General features: G+C 49.7%; 2 protein-coding genes across 15 annotated transcripts in view; one reads left to right on the forward strand and one right to left on the reverse strand.

Moving 5' to 3' along the window:
- CDC42BPA (CDC42 binding protein kinase alpha) overlaps window positions 1-12338 on the forward strand; it is a 214952-nt gene extending 202614 nt beyond the window's left edge. For 6 of the 14 annotated variants that reach the window (XM_029047251.1, XM_039914759.1, XM_039914761.1 and 3 more), the window contains 4 exons: window positions 3723-3840; window positions 5674-5831; window positions 6457-6597; window positions 12161-12338. In XM_029047251.1, the coding sequence (XP_028903084.1) occupies window positions 3723-3840; window positions 5674-5831; window positions 6457-6597; window positions 12161-12202 (459 nt within the window). In that variant the 3' untranslated portion in view covers window positions 12203-12338. Of the gene's footprint in view, window positions 1-786; window positions 1833-3722; window positions 3841-5673; window positions 5832-6456; window positions 11125-12160 lie in introns of those variants that run through there. The other 8 variants (XM_039914766.1, XM_029047255.2, XM_029047256.2 and 5 more) reach the window with 3 other exon arrangements.
- Window positions 12339-13495: 1157 nt separating this feature from the next.
- COQ8A (coenzyme Q8A) overlaps window positions 13496-16944 on the reverse strand; it is a 33391-nt gene continuing 29942 nt past the window's right edge. The window contains exons 11-15 of the mRNA XM_029047221.2: window positions 16794-16935; window positions 16107-16214; window positions 15744-15809; window positions 15267-15353; window positions 13496-14878 (exon numbers count right to left, since the gene is read on the reverse strand). Of these exons, the coding sequence (XP_028903054.1) occupies window positions 14591-14878; window positions 15267-15353; window positions 15744-15809; window positions 16107-16214; window positions 16794-16935 (691 nt within the window). The 3' untranslated portion in view covers window positions 13496-14590. The remainder of the gene's footprint in view (window positions 14879-15266; window positions 15354-15743; window positions 15810-16106; window positions 16215-16793; window positions 16936-16944) is intronic.

Consider the following 16944-nt stretch of genomic DNA (forward strand, 5'->3'; position numbering starts at 1 on the left):
GTAGGAAGCTTAACTTCACTGTACATTTGGATTTTTACTAAAAGAACTCCTCAGATTAATCCCACAGGGGTGGAAAAATGCTACTGTTCCTAGACTTTTTGATGTCTTTTATATGTTTGGGAAATTTCTGTTACCCCCCAATAAGATACAAAGTGTAAAACCAGGGCATTCTTTGGTCACAGATGTGGGGAAATTATTGCTTTGTATGACTTAAATAAAAACTTTTAGTAGCAGAAGGGCAATCAGCTCCAGCCATTTCGCACACCAATCAGTTCACCGAGTTGACAGCTTCACAATGCTGTCATTTACACTTGCTATTTTGTCTAGTGATAGAGATTGAGAATTTTGGTTCATTGTTATTTCTGGGGGAATGGAGTGTGAGTCTATCTGGGTTAACTAGAATTTGGTGATTTCTTTTTCCCCCTCATGTGTTTCTTCTGTTCATCTTTCTAACAATTGCTCTACTCTTTGGCTCTGTCAAACTAGCAGTGGATTATATGTGCTGTACTTTTTCATTGGCTCTAGTGTAGAGTAGTTTCGAGTCATTTTTTCAGAATCCACCAAAGGTATCTTAAAGTTGAAAAAAAATTAATATTTTTACTCTTGGTCAAAAGTTGATGATTACCTCCCTTATGAAGGTTTGAGACTGAGATCCAGTTCCCTGTTGAGAGATTTGGGGCTGCTGCATTCTTTCGACGCTGCTTATTTGTTGAAGGGTTGCTCGTGAATGCTTGACTGTTCTGCTGTTTAGCATTGATTCTTTTATTATTTTATTTTATTTTTTAGACAAAAGACCAGTGAAGCATTTGCTTTGGAAAAAAAAATCCACAAAATGAATTACATGGACTTTGCAATCTGACATAAGAACCAAAATGGTAGTGGTTGAATTTGGGGCCATCTAACTTTAAGGTGGCAGACTCTGTGGGCAAATGGTTTTTCAATTGAAACAATGTAATATTTTCATATCACATCATTGTTTGTTTTCCCCCATTGTTGACTGATTGTCATTTATTGTCCCAGTGTTAGCCGACAGTCTCTTTCCATTTACAGACGTATTTAAAAAAGACAAGAGTAGTGTGATCATTTCATTTCTCCAGTTAGCCAGAGGTCTGAAGCTACTGCCAGTGCAACTCAAAGGCCAGCCATCATTAGTGTTCTATTACCCTACCACTTGCTTTGTTTAACTCCCCAAACTTCATGCAGGTCTCATGCGATATGATTTCAGTGACCCTAGGGTCCTGAAAACCTCAAAGCAAGGAGCAAGGAATTCTTTTTTTTAACACTGCATGTCAATCAGACTAGAGGTAAAATTGCTTTTAATCTGTTCACTGGCTTCACTGGAAAAAACCTATCCAAATACACAATACAGTGTGGCCTAAGCAGAGAAAAAACACTCCTAAAAGAAATTCACCATGCTGATTATTTACAAATAAGGACAGAGGGCTAAATGGGGTTCCATTTTTGTGATGAGATTGTCCCCTTAAGGGAAGAGCAAAATGTCTGAGGAAAAAGAAGCTGCAGCAGCCATTAAATAGAGGCCTGCTAGTCACTGCAGGCAAGATGGCCTCTCATTTCCTACAAGTGGCTTTCCCTCAAGGTTTGATTCAGTGTGGAGGATTTCCCCCAGTTTGTGATGGTTGTAATACAGGAAAGGGGGTATAGATTGTTTAAATCGAAAAGAAGAATTGAAACATGTAGGCCCTTCATTGTTCGGAGGCTTTAATAAGATATCTGATTTAATATCCCTGTATTATTGTTCACACAATGTAAAACAAAAGACATTGTAACTTAAGGTGATTTTTCAATAAAAAATGGTATTTTAAAATGAAACTGTGTGGCATTAGATATGTGTTTAGACTTTGTAACACCTCTTACTTTAAAGTCGTAATGTTTGGTTTTGGCCCCTTGTCTGAGTTCTCTACCGGGTTTGGAGCTAAGATTCTGCGCATTTGGAAATTGGGTCACGAAGGAGAAATCAGTCACACATGCAGTCAGGCATGTGGTTAAAATGCCCCAGTAGGCAGTTAAAGGGTTACTGACTACAAAATCTATACTTATCACTGATAAGCTTGGGGTGACAATGAGTTTCCCCTAATCTTTAAGGCAGTACGGCAATAATATAGTGGTATGGAAATGAAGGGATTTGCCTGACTTTCAGGTAGCCTGTGAAAGTCATGTAGTAAGGAATTTTTCCGATTTGGGCATTTAATAGCTGTTTGAGAAGATTGTCTCTGATTCTTGGTGCCAAAGGAGCCCTGTCTAAGGAACACGTTGAGTGGGAGACTTTCTGTTGCATTTTTTATATTCAGTCATGATCTCGCTCAAAGATAGCTGATAAGATGTGATTTTTTTGAGCTCTTAATGTGTGCAGAACACTGTACCAAGTGGTTGAAAGGACGATATGGCAGAGTTGGTAGACACTTTCCCTGCCCATCAGGAACTTAAGACTAGAAGGGGGAGACAGACATTAAAATGAATTACAGATGTGTACATTGGAGCTGAGGTTGGAATGAAAAATGAGTGCTTAAAGAACCAAATGCGGAGGTGAAGCAGAAGGGAGAAGGAGTCTGGGAAATGAGGGCTTAGTCAGAGAAGGCTTCATTTGGAATTTCCTTTACCATTGGGCTTCGTTTCTCAGAGGGACAGGCTGGTTTTAATGCAACTTTTCACTTGCTGGGGATATAGTGTTTTATCCTGAATTTTTAGGAAAAAATGATTATTTTCTTTCCCAAAGCATAAACTGCCTGAGGGGGAACATTAGAGCTAGAGAGGACTAATAAGACATTTTTGTGAGCAGGTAAAACTTTCAAACTCATTTTAAGATTACTTAGATGTCAATAGAAGAATTTACAATGGGGAGAGAAGAAAAATTCTAAGGTCCAGATCTATAAATAGCCTTCAGCTAGCAAGGAACTTGGGGATGCCTCTGTATGATTGATTATCAAATAATGCTCTCTGAACATTCTTTATTGCTAATGCCACATAACTCCTCCAACCTTGTAGCAGTAACAGATGGTCAGGACAACATCCTAGCCAACCAGAAATTCCCTCTGGCTTTCCTACTGTTGCTGGGGTATTAGGTGAAGCCCCATCATTCTGTCTTGTTAGGGCCAAACTCCCCCTACCCCTGGGTTCATCCTAGTATTCCTAAAGTGAATAAAACCTCATTTTTTCATTGGCATGTGATTTTTTTTTCTCCCCCAAATTATAAAATGCCTTCTTGTAAGACAAAGAAAGACACATGGAGGAATTTTCCTTCCTATGTATGAAAATGAAAGTCTACTGAATAATTTTTTACCATTTCTGCAGGCAGAATCTCAGTGACCTTAATAAGAAAAATTGGGCGCATTTGTCAGGAGAGGGAGCTATGCCCAAGCAACTAAGAATTTCGGAAGTCTTAAATGCGTATTTTCAATTATCTGCATTTGTCCATGTAATTCAACACTTTGCTTGCAGGGCCAACCATGTAACCTCTAGACCCAGTTTACTCTGCTAGGATTCATGGGTTATAGACTGGCTTACCTAACACTCCCATCTGGGGGCTGCTTTGGCTTTGTTCTTGGGTTGTGTCTGTTGTTGGGATTGGGAAACTTGTTTGGTTTTGCATTTTCTGCTCAGTATCTCTCTAGCAAGGCAGAGAATTATATTTCTTGTCAGGACGGTATTACAAGGAGACACCTTTATGCTGTCCTCCCAGCTGAAGTTTCTTTTTCTCTTCGTAGAATCTTCGGCCTCAGGAAAGCCGGACCATGTTCAGTGGCTCTGTTAGTATTCCATCCATGACTAAATCCCGCCCGGAGCCAGGACGTTCCATGAGTGCTAGCAGTGGGCTGGCAGCAAGTAAGTGGCCCAGTGTCTTTTCATCCCTTCTCTGGGGTAGCACTAGTCCTGTAGACCCTTAGCACATTTGGCCATCCTCTCCCCAAGACAGGGATCAAAGATGGTTCTGTTAAAGTAGCTGAGGCCCCTTGCTGTCACCTGTGTCTCAAGTAGCCTGACCACTTGTTATTTAATCTCAGGTTCAGCATTATTTATGAGAAGCCTGCTCTCAATTCAAGGTAGTTTTTTCTTTCTGTGTTTTGCCAATCAATCAGTGATATTTATTAGGTGCTTTCTGTGTACAGAGCACTATACTAAGCACTTGGGAGAGTACAGAACAACAGAGTTGAAAGACACGCTCCCTGCCCGCAACTTGTTTACAGCCTAAAAATGGAGACAGACGTTAATGTAAATAATTTACAGATATATAAGTGAAGGGTGCAGAGTTAACTTTCTTATCTTAGGAATTTCCCTTGCTGTGGTTGACAGGTGGCCCTGCCTGCTAAGATGTGTACCGTTCCCAATTTTATTTTTTTCTTGTTGTTGAATTGGAATTTTCACTGCCAGAAAATCAAGGTGGTACAGTAGAAGTCTCAAAATTCTGCTTCTGCAGAGCAATTCATGATCTGAAGTCCTGATACTCAAACTAATCTAAGTTGAGCGGGGTTTGTTCTTAGGTTCGTTAGACAAACGCTTTAGAAATTGTGAGCTACCTGCTTTTTATGCACACACACGCACATATATACACAAATAGATGTAAATGTATATCTAACTGAAGAGGTGGAGAGAGAGTGTGTGTGCAAGCAAGACAGCAAGCATCTGCCCTCTGTGGCACTCCAAGCACTTCCAACACATTTTTCCAATACTCCCCTCCAGGGTGAAGAGTGTTTTGGTTTGGTTTATCCCCTCTGGATAGAACCAGCCTATCAGCCTGCATCCTCCTAGCCACTCTTATGAGGTTAGAAATCAATTATCTTGTCGCCGGGCATTAAAACTGACCCCATTTTTGTCCTGTAATATGGCCTACTGGGACTATCATAGGACTAGAGTTAAAATCTCTAATCTTTTTTTTCTAGTTCCCTGGCTCTTTCCCAGCCAATGCAATACTGACTCTATTTATATTTAAAGTCGGCTAAAACTAAAATCTTGTGGCAGAAGAGAGGATGTTCTGGAGAAAATATATCCACAGATTCACTATGAATCGGAAATGACTCAGCAGCACTTGATAATAGTAATAAAAATAAAACTAACATCAGTGCTATCAAAAGTAAATGATCACATATAACGTACATCTAAAAGCCAAGGGCCAGAAGATGTTTTATATTTCTAAGCCTGCCGTATCTGGAGGATTGCTTGCAGGAGATGGAACGAGTTTGCCACCAAACCATCAGTCTGCCGTTCCCTTCCTCATAACTCTTGAATCCTGGGTTTCTAGTTTGAGCCTGACTTGTCAGCTCAGAGGCGCCTTGTTTTTTTTGTTTGTTTTTAATGGTTTTTCTTAAACACTTTCTGTGTGTCGGGCACCGTACTAAGCACTGGGGTAGATACAAGCTAATTAGGTTGGACACCATCCTTGTCCCACGTGGAACTCACACTCATTTTACAGATGAGGCAGCTGAGACACAGAGAAGTTAAGTGCCTTGCCCAAGGTTACACAGCAGACAAGTAGCAGAGGGGGGATTAGAACCCAGGTCCTTCTGACCCCCAGGCCAGTGCTCTATCCATGGGGGCCACTCGTGTCTCTGTCACCCTTACGCGCTCGCACCCCCAACAGCACCAGATCGGACGGAGACCAACTTTGTCTCGGACACAGGTTCCGTGACTTTGCTTTACCCTCCCCTCACCCTGTCTTAGGGTCCTCGGCGCAGAACGGCAGTGCGTTACGGCGGGAACTCTCTGGGGGAAGCTATGGGTCAAAGCGACAGCCTATGACCTCCCCGTCCGACGGCTCATTGTCCTCCGGAGGCCTGGACCAAGGAAGTGACGTTCCAGCAAGGGACTATGAGCGGGAGGTGAGTTCGGCCAAGGGATCAGGAGAGGGCTTGAGGGTTGGGAACTTAGGGTGTGGTTTTTGAAAGAACCATCTTCTAGGGAGTTTCTGATTAGATGTTGGGATTGAGTCTGAGGAATTTTTCCCCACCCATCACTGTGAAGCATCTAGTGTATGTCCCACTTGGAAGAGAAAGAATAAGTAGCGCTAGTATTGAACCAAAAGATTTCCACGGTGTCCAGGTTGACATTCGGCTGCACGAAAAATCGGTCGATTCACTCCTGCCTCTGGTGCAGTAATGCCAGAAGTTCCTCCTGACCGCACATTTGATCCAGGAGTTCGAATGTCACTGGGGTTTGAGAGGGCCTAGGATACAGGGCCTGAAGTGGTAGTGTGAATTTCAGTACACACCAGCATGCCTAGGGGCTCTGGTGCAGGCCTGCTCCACCCGCTCCACTCCACCCCACCCCCCACTTAGAGATTGTCCCTAGCCTTTCCTGTGAGCCAGGCTTCATCCTCATCTCAGAATAGGGGCCTGGAAAGAGGGCCGGGAGGACAAGGTGGTAACTCTGAGTGGTAATGGTGGGGTCCGGAGGGCTCTGTCCATGACTGGTCCCTTCAGCTCTACTCTCTCCATTGCTCATCAGTGCTGTCCCGGTTTTATTGGGCTGCAGGACTCTGACTCTCCTCGGCATTCTACAGCGTCTAACAGTTCCAACCTGAGCAGCCCTCCCAGCCCCGTTTCACCTCACAAGACCAAGAGCCTCTCTTTGGAGAGCACTGACCACGTGAGTTGGGACACATGAACTGCTGCTGCTTCAGTATTCAGACCAGTCATCCAGCGGCTTTTGCTCCCATCCCCTCACCCTGTCCTCGCGCTTTCACCGTTCCTTCCCCTCGCGCCCCCACCCCACCCACCCCCCAACCTCTCCCCGAAACCGGTCTGGGGGCCGGCAGCTGGGGGAGGGTGGCGATGGGAGGGAGGGAAGGTCTGCCTCATCCAGGGTAACTCCAAGGCGCGGTGCCTGCAGGTGGAGCAGCAGCCACAGCGGCCAAGGGCCAACTCTGGTCAAGTTGTCGCCGTAGTTTCTGGTAGGGTTGGTTTCTTTTCCCGAGGTTATAGCTGCTTTCGTTCTTTTATTATCCCCGCCACCCCCTCTCCCTTAAAGAAGGTAGTTTAAATAGACCAGATCACTAAAAAAGAAAAAAATCAGATGGGTTTTGTTTTCACACGAGTTCCATGATACCGTAATCTAGCACAGTAGCCCGCCACCTTGGGGTTCATGAAAGAGGCACATAAGCTTCCATTCAGCCACCTCGATTGAATGTTGACCCGATGGTTGCCGGCTGGTGAAAGCAATGCATATTTTACTACAATAGTTTAAATAAATACACAAATGGAAGAGGGTAAATACATATGTATATATTAAAAACACATCATGTATTCTGTGAAAGATGGTTGCCTATTTAAGAGAGATCCCTTAATTTAAAAGAATGTGTCAGTCCCTTCTGTTTTCACGCGGAATAATTTCAAGGCTAGAAAAGCCTCCCAGTACCCTTTTCCAAAGGGCTACCAAAATAATTTTCCTTTTCCCAGGCCATTAGATGGGAAATTTAACTTCATCTTGGTACCAGGAGTTTTCCAGAGCAGATCTAAAGCCTTAAACTTCATTTAGACGGTTAGTTTCCCCATCAGTGGCAAGCTACCACGGAAATGCCATCCGGTGCCATTCTCTCTCCAGCCCTCCAGCCCAGTCCATCTGAGCTAAATCCTAGAATGGGATTCTCCCGGTTGGTCGGTCCCCAGAGGGAGAGCCTGTCATTTGTGGATTGGTTAGGCCTCCCTCTGCTCCAGGAGATCACTGTGGCCTGGAGCAGAAAACCAAGCAGGCTTGTTTTCTTTGAGCAGGGGAACGGTCTTCCATGGCTCCTCTGATTAGTCAGAGAACTCTGTGTGTTCATTACGGAACAACACAAACCCTACACCGATTGAAGGGGTGGAGTGCAAGAAGGGGGTGCTTAGAAGAGTTTAGCTTGAGTGGTGTTCGTGCTCAGGGAAGGGGCCAGCCTTGAATTGCCCTTGCTGACCAGGTTCTCCTCTTCCCTACCCCCTTTGGTTGGGGTGGTTCTGACACTGATTGCATTCGATATCTTCCTCCTTGAGCCCAGTATGGAAATCAGGCTGCAGGGCAGAAAGACCCTTGCCAGGGCTTTTTCTGTTGGGCAGAGACTCACCCAAAGGTGCAGTTCTGCTTTCAGGGCAAGGAGTCTGGAACCAGTAGAGTAGGTGTTGTGGGAGTGAAAGAGTTCGAGCAAAACTCAATCCCCACCTTCCAGTCCCTTTACATGGGAGGAAAAGTCCACAGGATTTTCTCCCCTACCTGGGCCCTCACTAAGCTTACTTCATGGGAGGTGGGGGGCGGGGGGGGGGAGGAGAGAGAGAGAGAGAGAGGAAGGAAAGGCTTGTTGAATCCACTGCATTGTTTTCTCTGGACTTGGTTGTTGAAACGCAAACCGTTAGCTCTCGTTACCCTCAGCCTTTTGGGAGCAGCCCCTAATTGTCTTCGAGGTCACTTCAATCCCCTAGGAAATCTTCTGAAGCATTGTGGTGGGGAGGATGTGAGGGGCGGGGGTGAGGGAGAGGCTTGAGGATCACTCTACAGAGGTTTTTGAAGAAGCATAGGCTAGGGAAGTAAGAGCAAAAGAAAATCCATGCCTTTGCGTTTAATCAGCCAGTTTCTGGGTGTGTTCCGGTTTGACTGTGGTTTTATTTTGTGAGGCGCACAACTGCTCTTGAGCACCAGTCACTCCAAATTATTTTGCTTTGGGAAAGCTATATAAAGTTCCTGCATTTTGAGTGTCATGTGGAAATGCTGTCTGTGCAGTTTGGCTTGTCTGATTATCAAGTTGGTACCTTGTGTCACATCGTTACCATTTCGGGCAAACATTTCTATTCAGAAACTTGGCAACATTGCAGATGGGCCAGCCCTGAGCCAGATAGCCCAGGTCCATCTCTCAGCGCTGACCAGCTGAGCCAAAGCCCATTCCCAGCCCCCTGTCCTGTCCGTTGAACTTAGCCTGGCCAGTCCATAGGCTTCCTCTTCCCCCTTGCTCCCCACTCATCCCTGGGGCCTCTTCCCATGTGTGGCCCTCAGCAGGGCGGTTTGAATTCTCTCCCTAAATTGTAACCCTGCCAAGCAGCCAAAGAAAATACATCTGCTCAAATGCTAGACTCCACCTGGCCTGAGTACCATACTCTCTGCCCACCCTGCGTCCAAACATCGAACCAAAGTTCCCATCCAGGGTGGAATTCCATCTGCCTTAGGCAAGCCCATCCCCCTCCACGGGGTCTCGGGTCCATTTTTGGATGGAGGTAGACTGGGCGTTATCGGGCCGGGCGTCCCTCACACGTTTCATTCCGGAAGCACTCGGTCCCTTTCTTTCCCAGGTCATTCCATTGACGGTTTTCACGCCGGCATTGTGCCTGGGGGCAGGTCCCCCAAATGATGGGCAGCAGCGTCTCGGCCGGTGCCCGGAGGTACCCCGCAAACTGCTCCGAGCAGGAAGGGACCAAGGCGACTACTCACTCACCGAGAAAGGCGCTCTTGCCTCTTTCACTGTGGCTGATGCGCTAGTTCTCGGTTTTAGTGAACGGAGCCCGGGATACAGAGAACTGATTTTCGATCTCGATGGGGACCAAGAGGGCTTTGCCTGTTATCTCCAAGGAAGCAGGCTTGTGCATTTGGGTATTTGGTGCTGTGTGCAGCTGCACAATTTATTTATCCAGCCAGTTTTGCTGTCTCCCCTTGAATTCTGCCTGACATGGACACAGGCTCTAGATGCACGCAGAAGACATTCATTTTTCTTTTTTTCCAAAACCACAAACGTTTTCCATTGACAGATCAAATTTTACTAGGGCAAATTGCATGTCCTTAAATGGTTTTGGAGCATGGTACTTGGGGACATCAGCTTGGGGGGGGTTGTAGTACAGCGATGGAGTAGATTTCCTGGGTCTCTCACTTCAGAAAACATATCGTGTCACCCGACATCCCCTCACCCCATGGATTTTTAAAGCCCTGGGTGGAGTGACAGCGTCGTGCTCAGGTTGATATCCAGCTGTCTTTCGAAGGCACCCTATCCCCGCGCGGCGCTGTGTGGAGGAAGATCTCTGAGTCTAGCACGACAGGGGCGGGAGGTGGTGGGGAACCGGCGACCGCGTTTAGCAGGGAAACAGTGAGTCGGCAGCGGGCAGGGTCCCCCAGTTCCACCAAACACAGAGGGGAACTGGGATCAGTGACCCGGGCAGTCGTGAAGAAACGGTTAGGGCTGTGAGCTGAAGGGTTCCCTGCAGCATCCCACCAGGTCCCACCAGGAGTCCTTTGATTCCAGCCGGTACAGCGGGGACAGACGCTGAGCCGCTCTGGGGGTGGGCAGTGCGTTTGGGGGTTTGTGATGAGCCACGTTTTGTAGATGGCAGCAGCTCCTGTACGGAGGAGAACCCAGCCCCTCTCTCACTCCCCCTCAGCCCTGAATTAGGCAGAAGGCAAAATCCCCAGTTCAAAACCCCTTTGGAAGCTCTGCTGATTCACTCAGTCAAGCTCCGTGTCCTCAGTGTGTTCTAGTGTGGGGCAGAGGAGATTCTGAGGGCCTCCGGTGGGAGGGCTCATGGCTTCCCAGAGAGTGTTTTGGCCAGAGACTCTGCCTTTCTCATCCCTGGCGTTTTGCATGCGGGCTTTTCCCATGGCTCTTCTCTTTCCACCCACGTTATCCATCAAAGCCAACTCTCCATCGCATGTAGGAAACGGTGTCATTCACGGGGAAGAAGCTTGACAACACAAAAGACCGATATTGGTATTTCAGAAACATAATTTGACCTGCCTTTTTACGCCTGACAGTTTCATATCATTTATTTTTAAAAAAATATTTTTTAGGGGTTTTTTTCATTGTAATATTATTGTACAGTTTTGCATGGCCTAGATGTAATCACTCTTCTTTTTTTTTAGAGTATAAAAGCTGACGTGTGTGTGTGTGTGTGTGCGCGTGGGTGTGTGTGGAGACGGGGGGAAAAGATATTGCTTTGGCCTCTTATCACTCTTTATTTTATTTTGTTTGGTTTTATGCCCTCGATGTTGTAAGGGACTTTGTAAGAGATTCTCGGCTACCAAACGATGATGTTGATTCTTTTGCACAGAAATATTTAAGGTGGGGCGGCCAGAAATGTAATAAATGGCTGTCCACCAATATTTTATGTTGGTAACACACTTAATATTAACCTGACTTTGATGTATTGCAATAAAACAGGGAACTGTTAGAAATTTGGGGGTGTTTTGTCTTTTTTCCCCTTTTTTATTTTGGGGAATGGAGAAGGAAAAATAGCTCTGGTGGGAGCTATTTGGAGCCTCTGATCCAGCAGCCAGGCTCTCCCCGGCTCTCCCCGGCTCTCCCGGCCTGCGGCCTGAGGCCAGGGCAGGGTTTCACGTGGCTCAGGTTGGGCTCGGCCCATCGCTCTCCTAGATGCCCTGCTGGGATCCGTGAACATCCCCGGGTTCTGAATTCTGTGAACGCTTCTGAAATGGCTGTTTTGAGGGGATTCTCTAGACTGTAAACTCATTGTGGGCAGGGATCTTGCCTACCAACTCTCTTGTATGGTACTCTCCCAACTGCTTAGTACAGTGCTCTGCACTCAGTAAGTACTCAGTAAATACCTTTGATGGATTGATTGATTCCCCGGTGAGCGGAGGGGTCAGGGCGGAACACATCTGAGGCGCAGCCTCTCCGGACAAACCCTTGGCTTTGGTTTAGCGGTAGTAGCATTTGCCGAGTGCCCACTCAGTGCCTTGCTGCCCTGCCCAAGGCCCTTGGGAAGCGCCGAATGACCCGGTGGCACGTTCCCTGCCCACAGGGAGATCCCTCTCTTAACGAGGGAGGCAAATGTTGAGTGGTGCAGACAGAAAACCACACCAGTTTAGAAAGCGATGGGTCACTTCAGCGGTCTGCAGGGATCTTGAGACGCTGTGCAAGTCACTAAGAGTTGTTCCTTCTGTTTTCCAGGCAAAGGGGGAAGTGAGGCAGAGAAATCCTGCTTCTTGCATGTCGAGCCAGGAGCCGTCTCGGTTTAAAACGTAAACTGCGTCGGGCCCCTCCCCTTGTGTGGCGTCTGCTTTATCTGAAGACGGTTTGCTTTTTTGTAGGCGTTACCCGCAGTCTTCCCAGCAAGTGCCCGGAGCTGGTTATTAGACTGTTGCGCTGTTGGTCCGCTACCTCAGGGGCCAAAGAGGCATTTGACGCTTCTCTCTTATTTCTTTAATTAGCGAATGCCTTTCTGAATCCTTTCTCCATCCTCTTCTTCAGTCCAGATTGCCAGGATCTCCAGGACCCAAATTAGGCGAGTGATGTAGAGGGAGGACACCAAACAGGCCTGATCAGAGCAGCGCGGTCGTCCCGGTAACCGTTGCGCCCCTTGTGCTGTAAGCAGAAGCAGCTTGGACCAAGGAAGAGATGATGGCCCCATAGACCTGGGGCACACCCACCCATGTGGTCAGTACTCTTAAGCTGCTTTGACCAGATATCTGCCCGTCCGGAAAGGCCGCCGACTTCCTTGTCATGGTTGGTTGGTTGGTGATCAATCAATGAATCGTATTTATCGAGCACTTACTGTGTGCCGAGCACTGTACTGAGTGCAAGAGAGAGTAATAATGATGGTATTTGTTAAGCGCTAACTGGGTGCCAAGCACTGTTCTAAGTGCTGCGGGGGGGAATATAAGGTCATCAGCTTGTCCCACATGGGGCTCACGGTCTTAATCCCCATTTTGCAGATAGGTAACTGAGGCACAGAGAAGTTAAGTGACTTGCCCAAAGTCACACAGCCTACAAGCGGCAGAGGTGGGATACAACAGAACAGGGTTGGGAGACGTGTTCCCCGCCCCACAGTGAGCTTCTAGAGCAGGAGACAGGCGTTAATATAAATAAGTAAATGATGGGTATGTACATAAGTGCTGTGGGGCCGAGGGAGGGAGGGGTAAATAAATCCAAGTGCGAGGGTGACACCGAAGGGAACGGAAGAGGAAGGGAGGGCTCAGTCGGGAAAGACCTCATGCGAACTGTTCCCCTGCTCACACCGACTCCATCTCTGCCATTCATCCCTCTCTTTGGCAGCATCACATCATGTGCTTTTGGTGGGTGCGTTGGGGCAAACTGCTCAGGCTTCGATGGCCAGTGGCCTCCCGTCCCACCTCAGGGCCCCTGCCGCTAACGAATGGTAGAACGCGACTCTAATAACCAGTGTCTGATCCCCGGCTAGTGTCGTCATCAGCCGGTCTTGGATCGGCTCGTGGAGACATGCGTTGCTATTTCTGATGTCTTAAAAAGAGTTTAAACGAGACCCATTTCAGATTTGGAACCAGCCAGATTTTCGAGTGCACGAGGGAGGGGCGACCCCCTCTTGCCCCACATCCCGGCTCAGTAAGTACAGATGCGACCCTCCAACCGAGCCCAGTGCGGAGGAGCCGATTCTCCCAGGCCGGCGGGGCAAGTGCTGTGGGGGGGGTGTGGGGCGAGGGCCTGAACTCTTCTCTTTTCAGTTGGTGTTACACTTCACCTCAAGGGCTCCCCTTGCTCAGCCTTTCCTCTGCCCATCCCCCACTTTATGGAAGGAATAGGACACTGGCACAAAGACCACACACTCCATACCAGTAGTACTTTTTTTATTGAAACAAGTCATACAGTCGCGGGCATTTGTACAAAAACTAACAAACAGTTGCTGTTTCAATCTGTGCGCCTGGCTACCCTCGGGCGGCAACTCGGCCCGGGCCCCTCATTTCTGCGGAGCACTGAATGCTTGTGCCAATTCACTCCCCTCCTCTTTTCCCATCCAGGGTGGAGGCCCAGAGGCCACAGGAGCTTCAGGGTGAGGTGTCTGTGCCTCTCTACCTGGCAGATCCACCTCCTCTTCTCTCACCATAGTGGAAAAATCCCTTGGTAGCCATACATTCACTTGTCAAAATGGTGAAAGGCCCCAGCTAGCCTAGAGGCCTGGGGGTTTAATACCGGAGACTCTTGTTGGCACTGTTCAGTTTGGAATTTCTTCCCTCCCTCTACTGCTAACCCCAGGCGAGGGGGAAGGCAGACACAAAATCTCATTGTCTATTCATACCTACCTTACTTAACACTACAGTATGGTCAGTAAAATCCAAGAAGCCTTCTCTGCCTGCACCTATTTTACTCTCTCCCTTCTCAAGCTGCACTTTTGCACGGTTGACTCTGCAGCACTCACATGAGGGAAATTGCCCCTCTTTCACTTTAGAAGTGGAAACAACTCACCAGAGAGAGAAGCCACCCATCCCACCCCCCACCTCCCGCCAAGGAATCCGAACATCATTAAGAGCGGAGCGCTTTTGGCCGGGCAGGCTGAGGTTCAGTGTTGTGGTCGATCCCCAGCCTCGCCTCGCCCTCCTTAGCCCTGGGGCAGGCGGGCCGGAGGCGGAGCTGCGGGGACAACCCCGGGGGCCTTGTCCTTCCCCTGCTCACCTTCTCCGAGGCCGGACTTTCCCCACAAGCTGCCGTCCACAAGAAAACCCTCTCTTATTGGTAAGTAGGAGATTAGGGGCGCCGCCGGCTCCAATGTCATCTATTACTTCTCTTTTCCCTGTGAAAACATTTGGCTGCTAGGACGGAGGCTGCGGCCTCTCGAGGCATTCAGGGGTAGGGCAGCCAGGGGTCGGGGTTTTGCTCGTCATTGGGTAAAGCAGCTGGGCCAGAGGGCAAGACAGTCTCCCACGGCGGCTACTGCTTGGCGGCCTTCCTTTTGCAGTAGTCGCTGTAGGTCTCCTCGAACATGGCTTTGCAGGGGAACCGGGCTTTCAGCTTAGAGCAAATGAGAAAGGAGCCGCCCATCTTGCGATGGAGAGAGTAGGTCTCCTCGGGCGGGGGCACGAGCCGGTGCTTCAGCATGATGGGGATCAGACCGTGAATCTTTTCCGTCGTGCTCTGTTTGCCGAAGTCAAACGGTACGTCCGAGGCGAAGGCCTCTCCCAGGATGAGGATGGCGTCCAGGTGGGCGTCTTCCATGGCCTTGGGGCACAGGGAGAGGGACTGATGGGGAGGGCCTGGGCCGGGGGGGAGCCGAAGAAGGACTTTTGACTGGGAGGTGGAGGTCCGCCATGTTGGCTAGATGCCTCGGACGCCTTGGTCCATCTTAGCGAATTGCTCTTTCTCCCTCCCCCTCCCATCTCAGGACAGCCAAGCGGTTGGGGACTCAGGCCGGGTCCTTTTCTCTCTCCACAGGGTGGGCTGTGACGAGAGTCAGGGAGCCAGTGCTGACCTCCCGGGGCCGGCAGGACTTCCACTACTCTGTGGGATCCTGCCGGGGCGCCCCAGGTTTCCTCCAGCAAGCCTCAGCTTTGGAGAGCAGAGCGGAGGGTGCTGGAGCCCAGCCACGTGGGGGCCTGGCCTGACTTACCTTGACTTCGTAACCTGTGAGAAATTTCATCTCTATGGATTTTTTCAACACCATGTCTCGGTCCATGTCAGCTGCTGCCCTGATAATCTAGGAGATCCCCCCCACCCGCCCCACAGAGAGAGGGTCAGATGTCGAGGGTGGGTTTTTAGCAGGAGTTGGCTCTGTGCGTGAGCCCGGAGATTCTGCTCGGGGCGGCTGTGAGGCTGCAGCCAGCAGGAGGGGGTGAGGAGGGAGGAGCAGCACCCATCCCCCCTCCTCCCACCCACTTCATTCCCAAAATCTTAGTACAGTGCTCTGCACATAGTAAGCGCTCAATAAATACTATTGAATGAAAATCTGGAAGGCCACAGCCACAAGGAGCCAGGCACCTCGCCCCCAGGTGCCCAGTCCCGGACCTTGCCCGGCCCACCTTCGTGGCCTGAAACCCCTCTCCGCCTGACTGAAGAGAACCCGGCCCAGGAGCACCCAAGCCCTTACCTGGATGTAGAGGTCAGTGAATGACTCGTCATACTCCCGGGTGGCTCCGAAGTCCAGCAGGGCCACCTGGGGGAAGCGGTAGAAGGGGTCTCAAAGGGAAAATGTGCAAGGCGGGACGAGAGTGTAGGTGGCTGGGAGCACCCAGCCTCTCTCTGCCCTCTGCCTCCCTTCCCCACTTTAGGGTAGAGGAAAGGCTTGAGTCCGTTTCTCCTTTTTCCTGGCCCGCTCCCCTTCTCCCTCCCCTGTCAAGCCAAGGCCCCAGTAGAGAGCCAGAGGCTGTAGGACAACCAAGCGGGAGCCTGGCGATGGAGTAGAGGTGGGAGTGCTGGGTCAGGCTCACCCCCAACCCCCTCAGATTCTCACCTTGTGCTGCTGGGGGTCATAGAAGAAATTGGACCAGTTGGGATCGGTCTGCATGAAGCGGAACTCAAACAGCTCCCGCAGGCACAGGATCAGAATATTGGAGCAGATCTGCAGGGGCCGACAAGAGGGCGGTCAGGGTGAAGGCAAGCTGCAGCTGCCCGGCAGGAGACTCGCAGCGCACGGCGAGCCGGCCGAGCCCTGCCCGCGACCACCTCCGTCCTCTGCTGAGCTAAGCGGGCCGGAGGAAGGCAATAGGAGCTGGGTCCGGGCTGAGACGGGTGTGAGGCAGAGAACTACACTGCACTGCAGGAGAACCCAAGTGCTTCCCAGCAGACTCAGCCCCAGGCTGGGGAGAGTCAGCAAATCCTGACGAGGCCCAACACTGAATGCTAACGAGAGTGTTGTGCAGAGCAAGGAGGGCCCAGAACCACTTTCTCTGGTCTCTCCTTCCCTCCCCTCTTCCCCCCGCCCCACTGTGAACCAGCCTTAATGGAGCAGGAGCCCAGTTAGGAGGTGGCCACTGTGGGGCCTCACTAAAAAGGGAGGTTTCTCCAGGCCCCTGCAGGGCCACCAAGCGTGGGGGCCAGGCCCGAGATGGAAGCCAACCCCAGCTGCTCCCGCCACCTATTCCCACCACCTACCCCCACAATCCAGGCCGGCTCAACTAGGGCCCCAGGGAAGAAATACCTCATTGCGGATCTCTTGGCTCAATTCTTCTGCTTGGTCCAGGGGAAAGCCAGACACCAGCTCGGTGGTGAGGACGTGGGGGCTGCACAGCTCATCCACGATCTCCGGCACGTAGAAGAAGGGATGATCCTTCAGCAGCTCCCTGCCGCAC

This window comes from Ornithorhynchus anatinus, chromosome 19, assembly GCF_004115215.2.
Source record: "Ornithorhynchus anatinus isolate Pmale09 chromosome 19, mOrnAna1.pri.v4, whole genome shotgun sequence".
NCBI lineage: Eukaryota > Metazoa > Chordata > Mammalia > Monotremata > Ornithorhynchidae > Ornithorhynchus > Ornithorhynchus anatinus.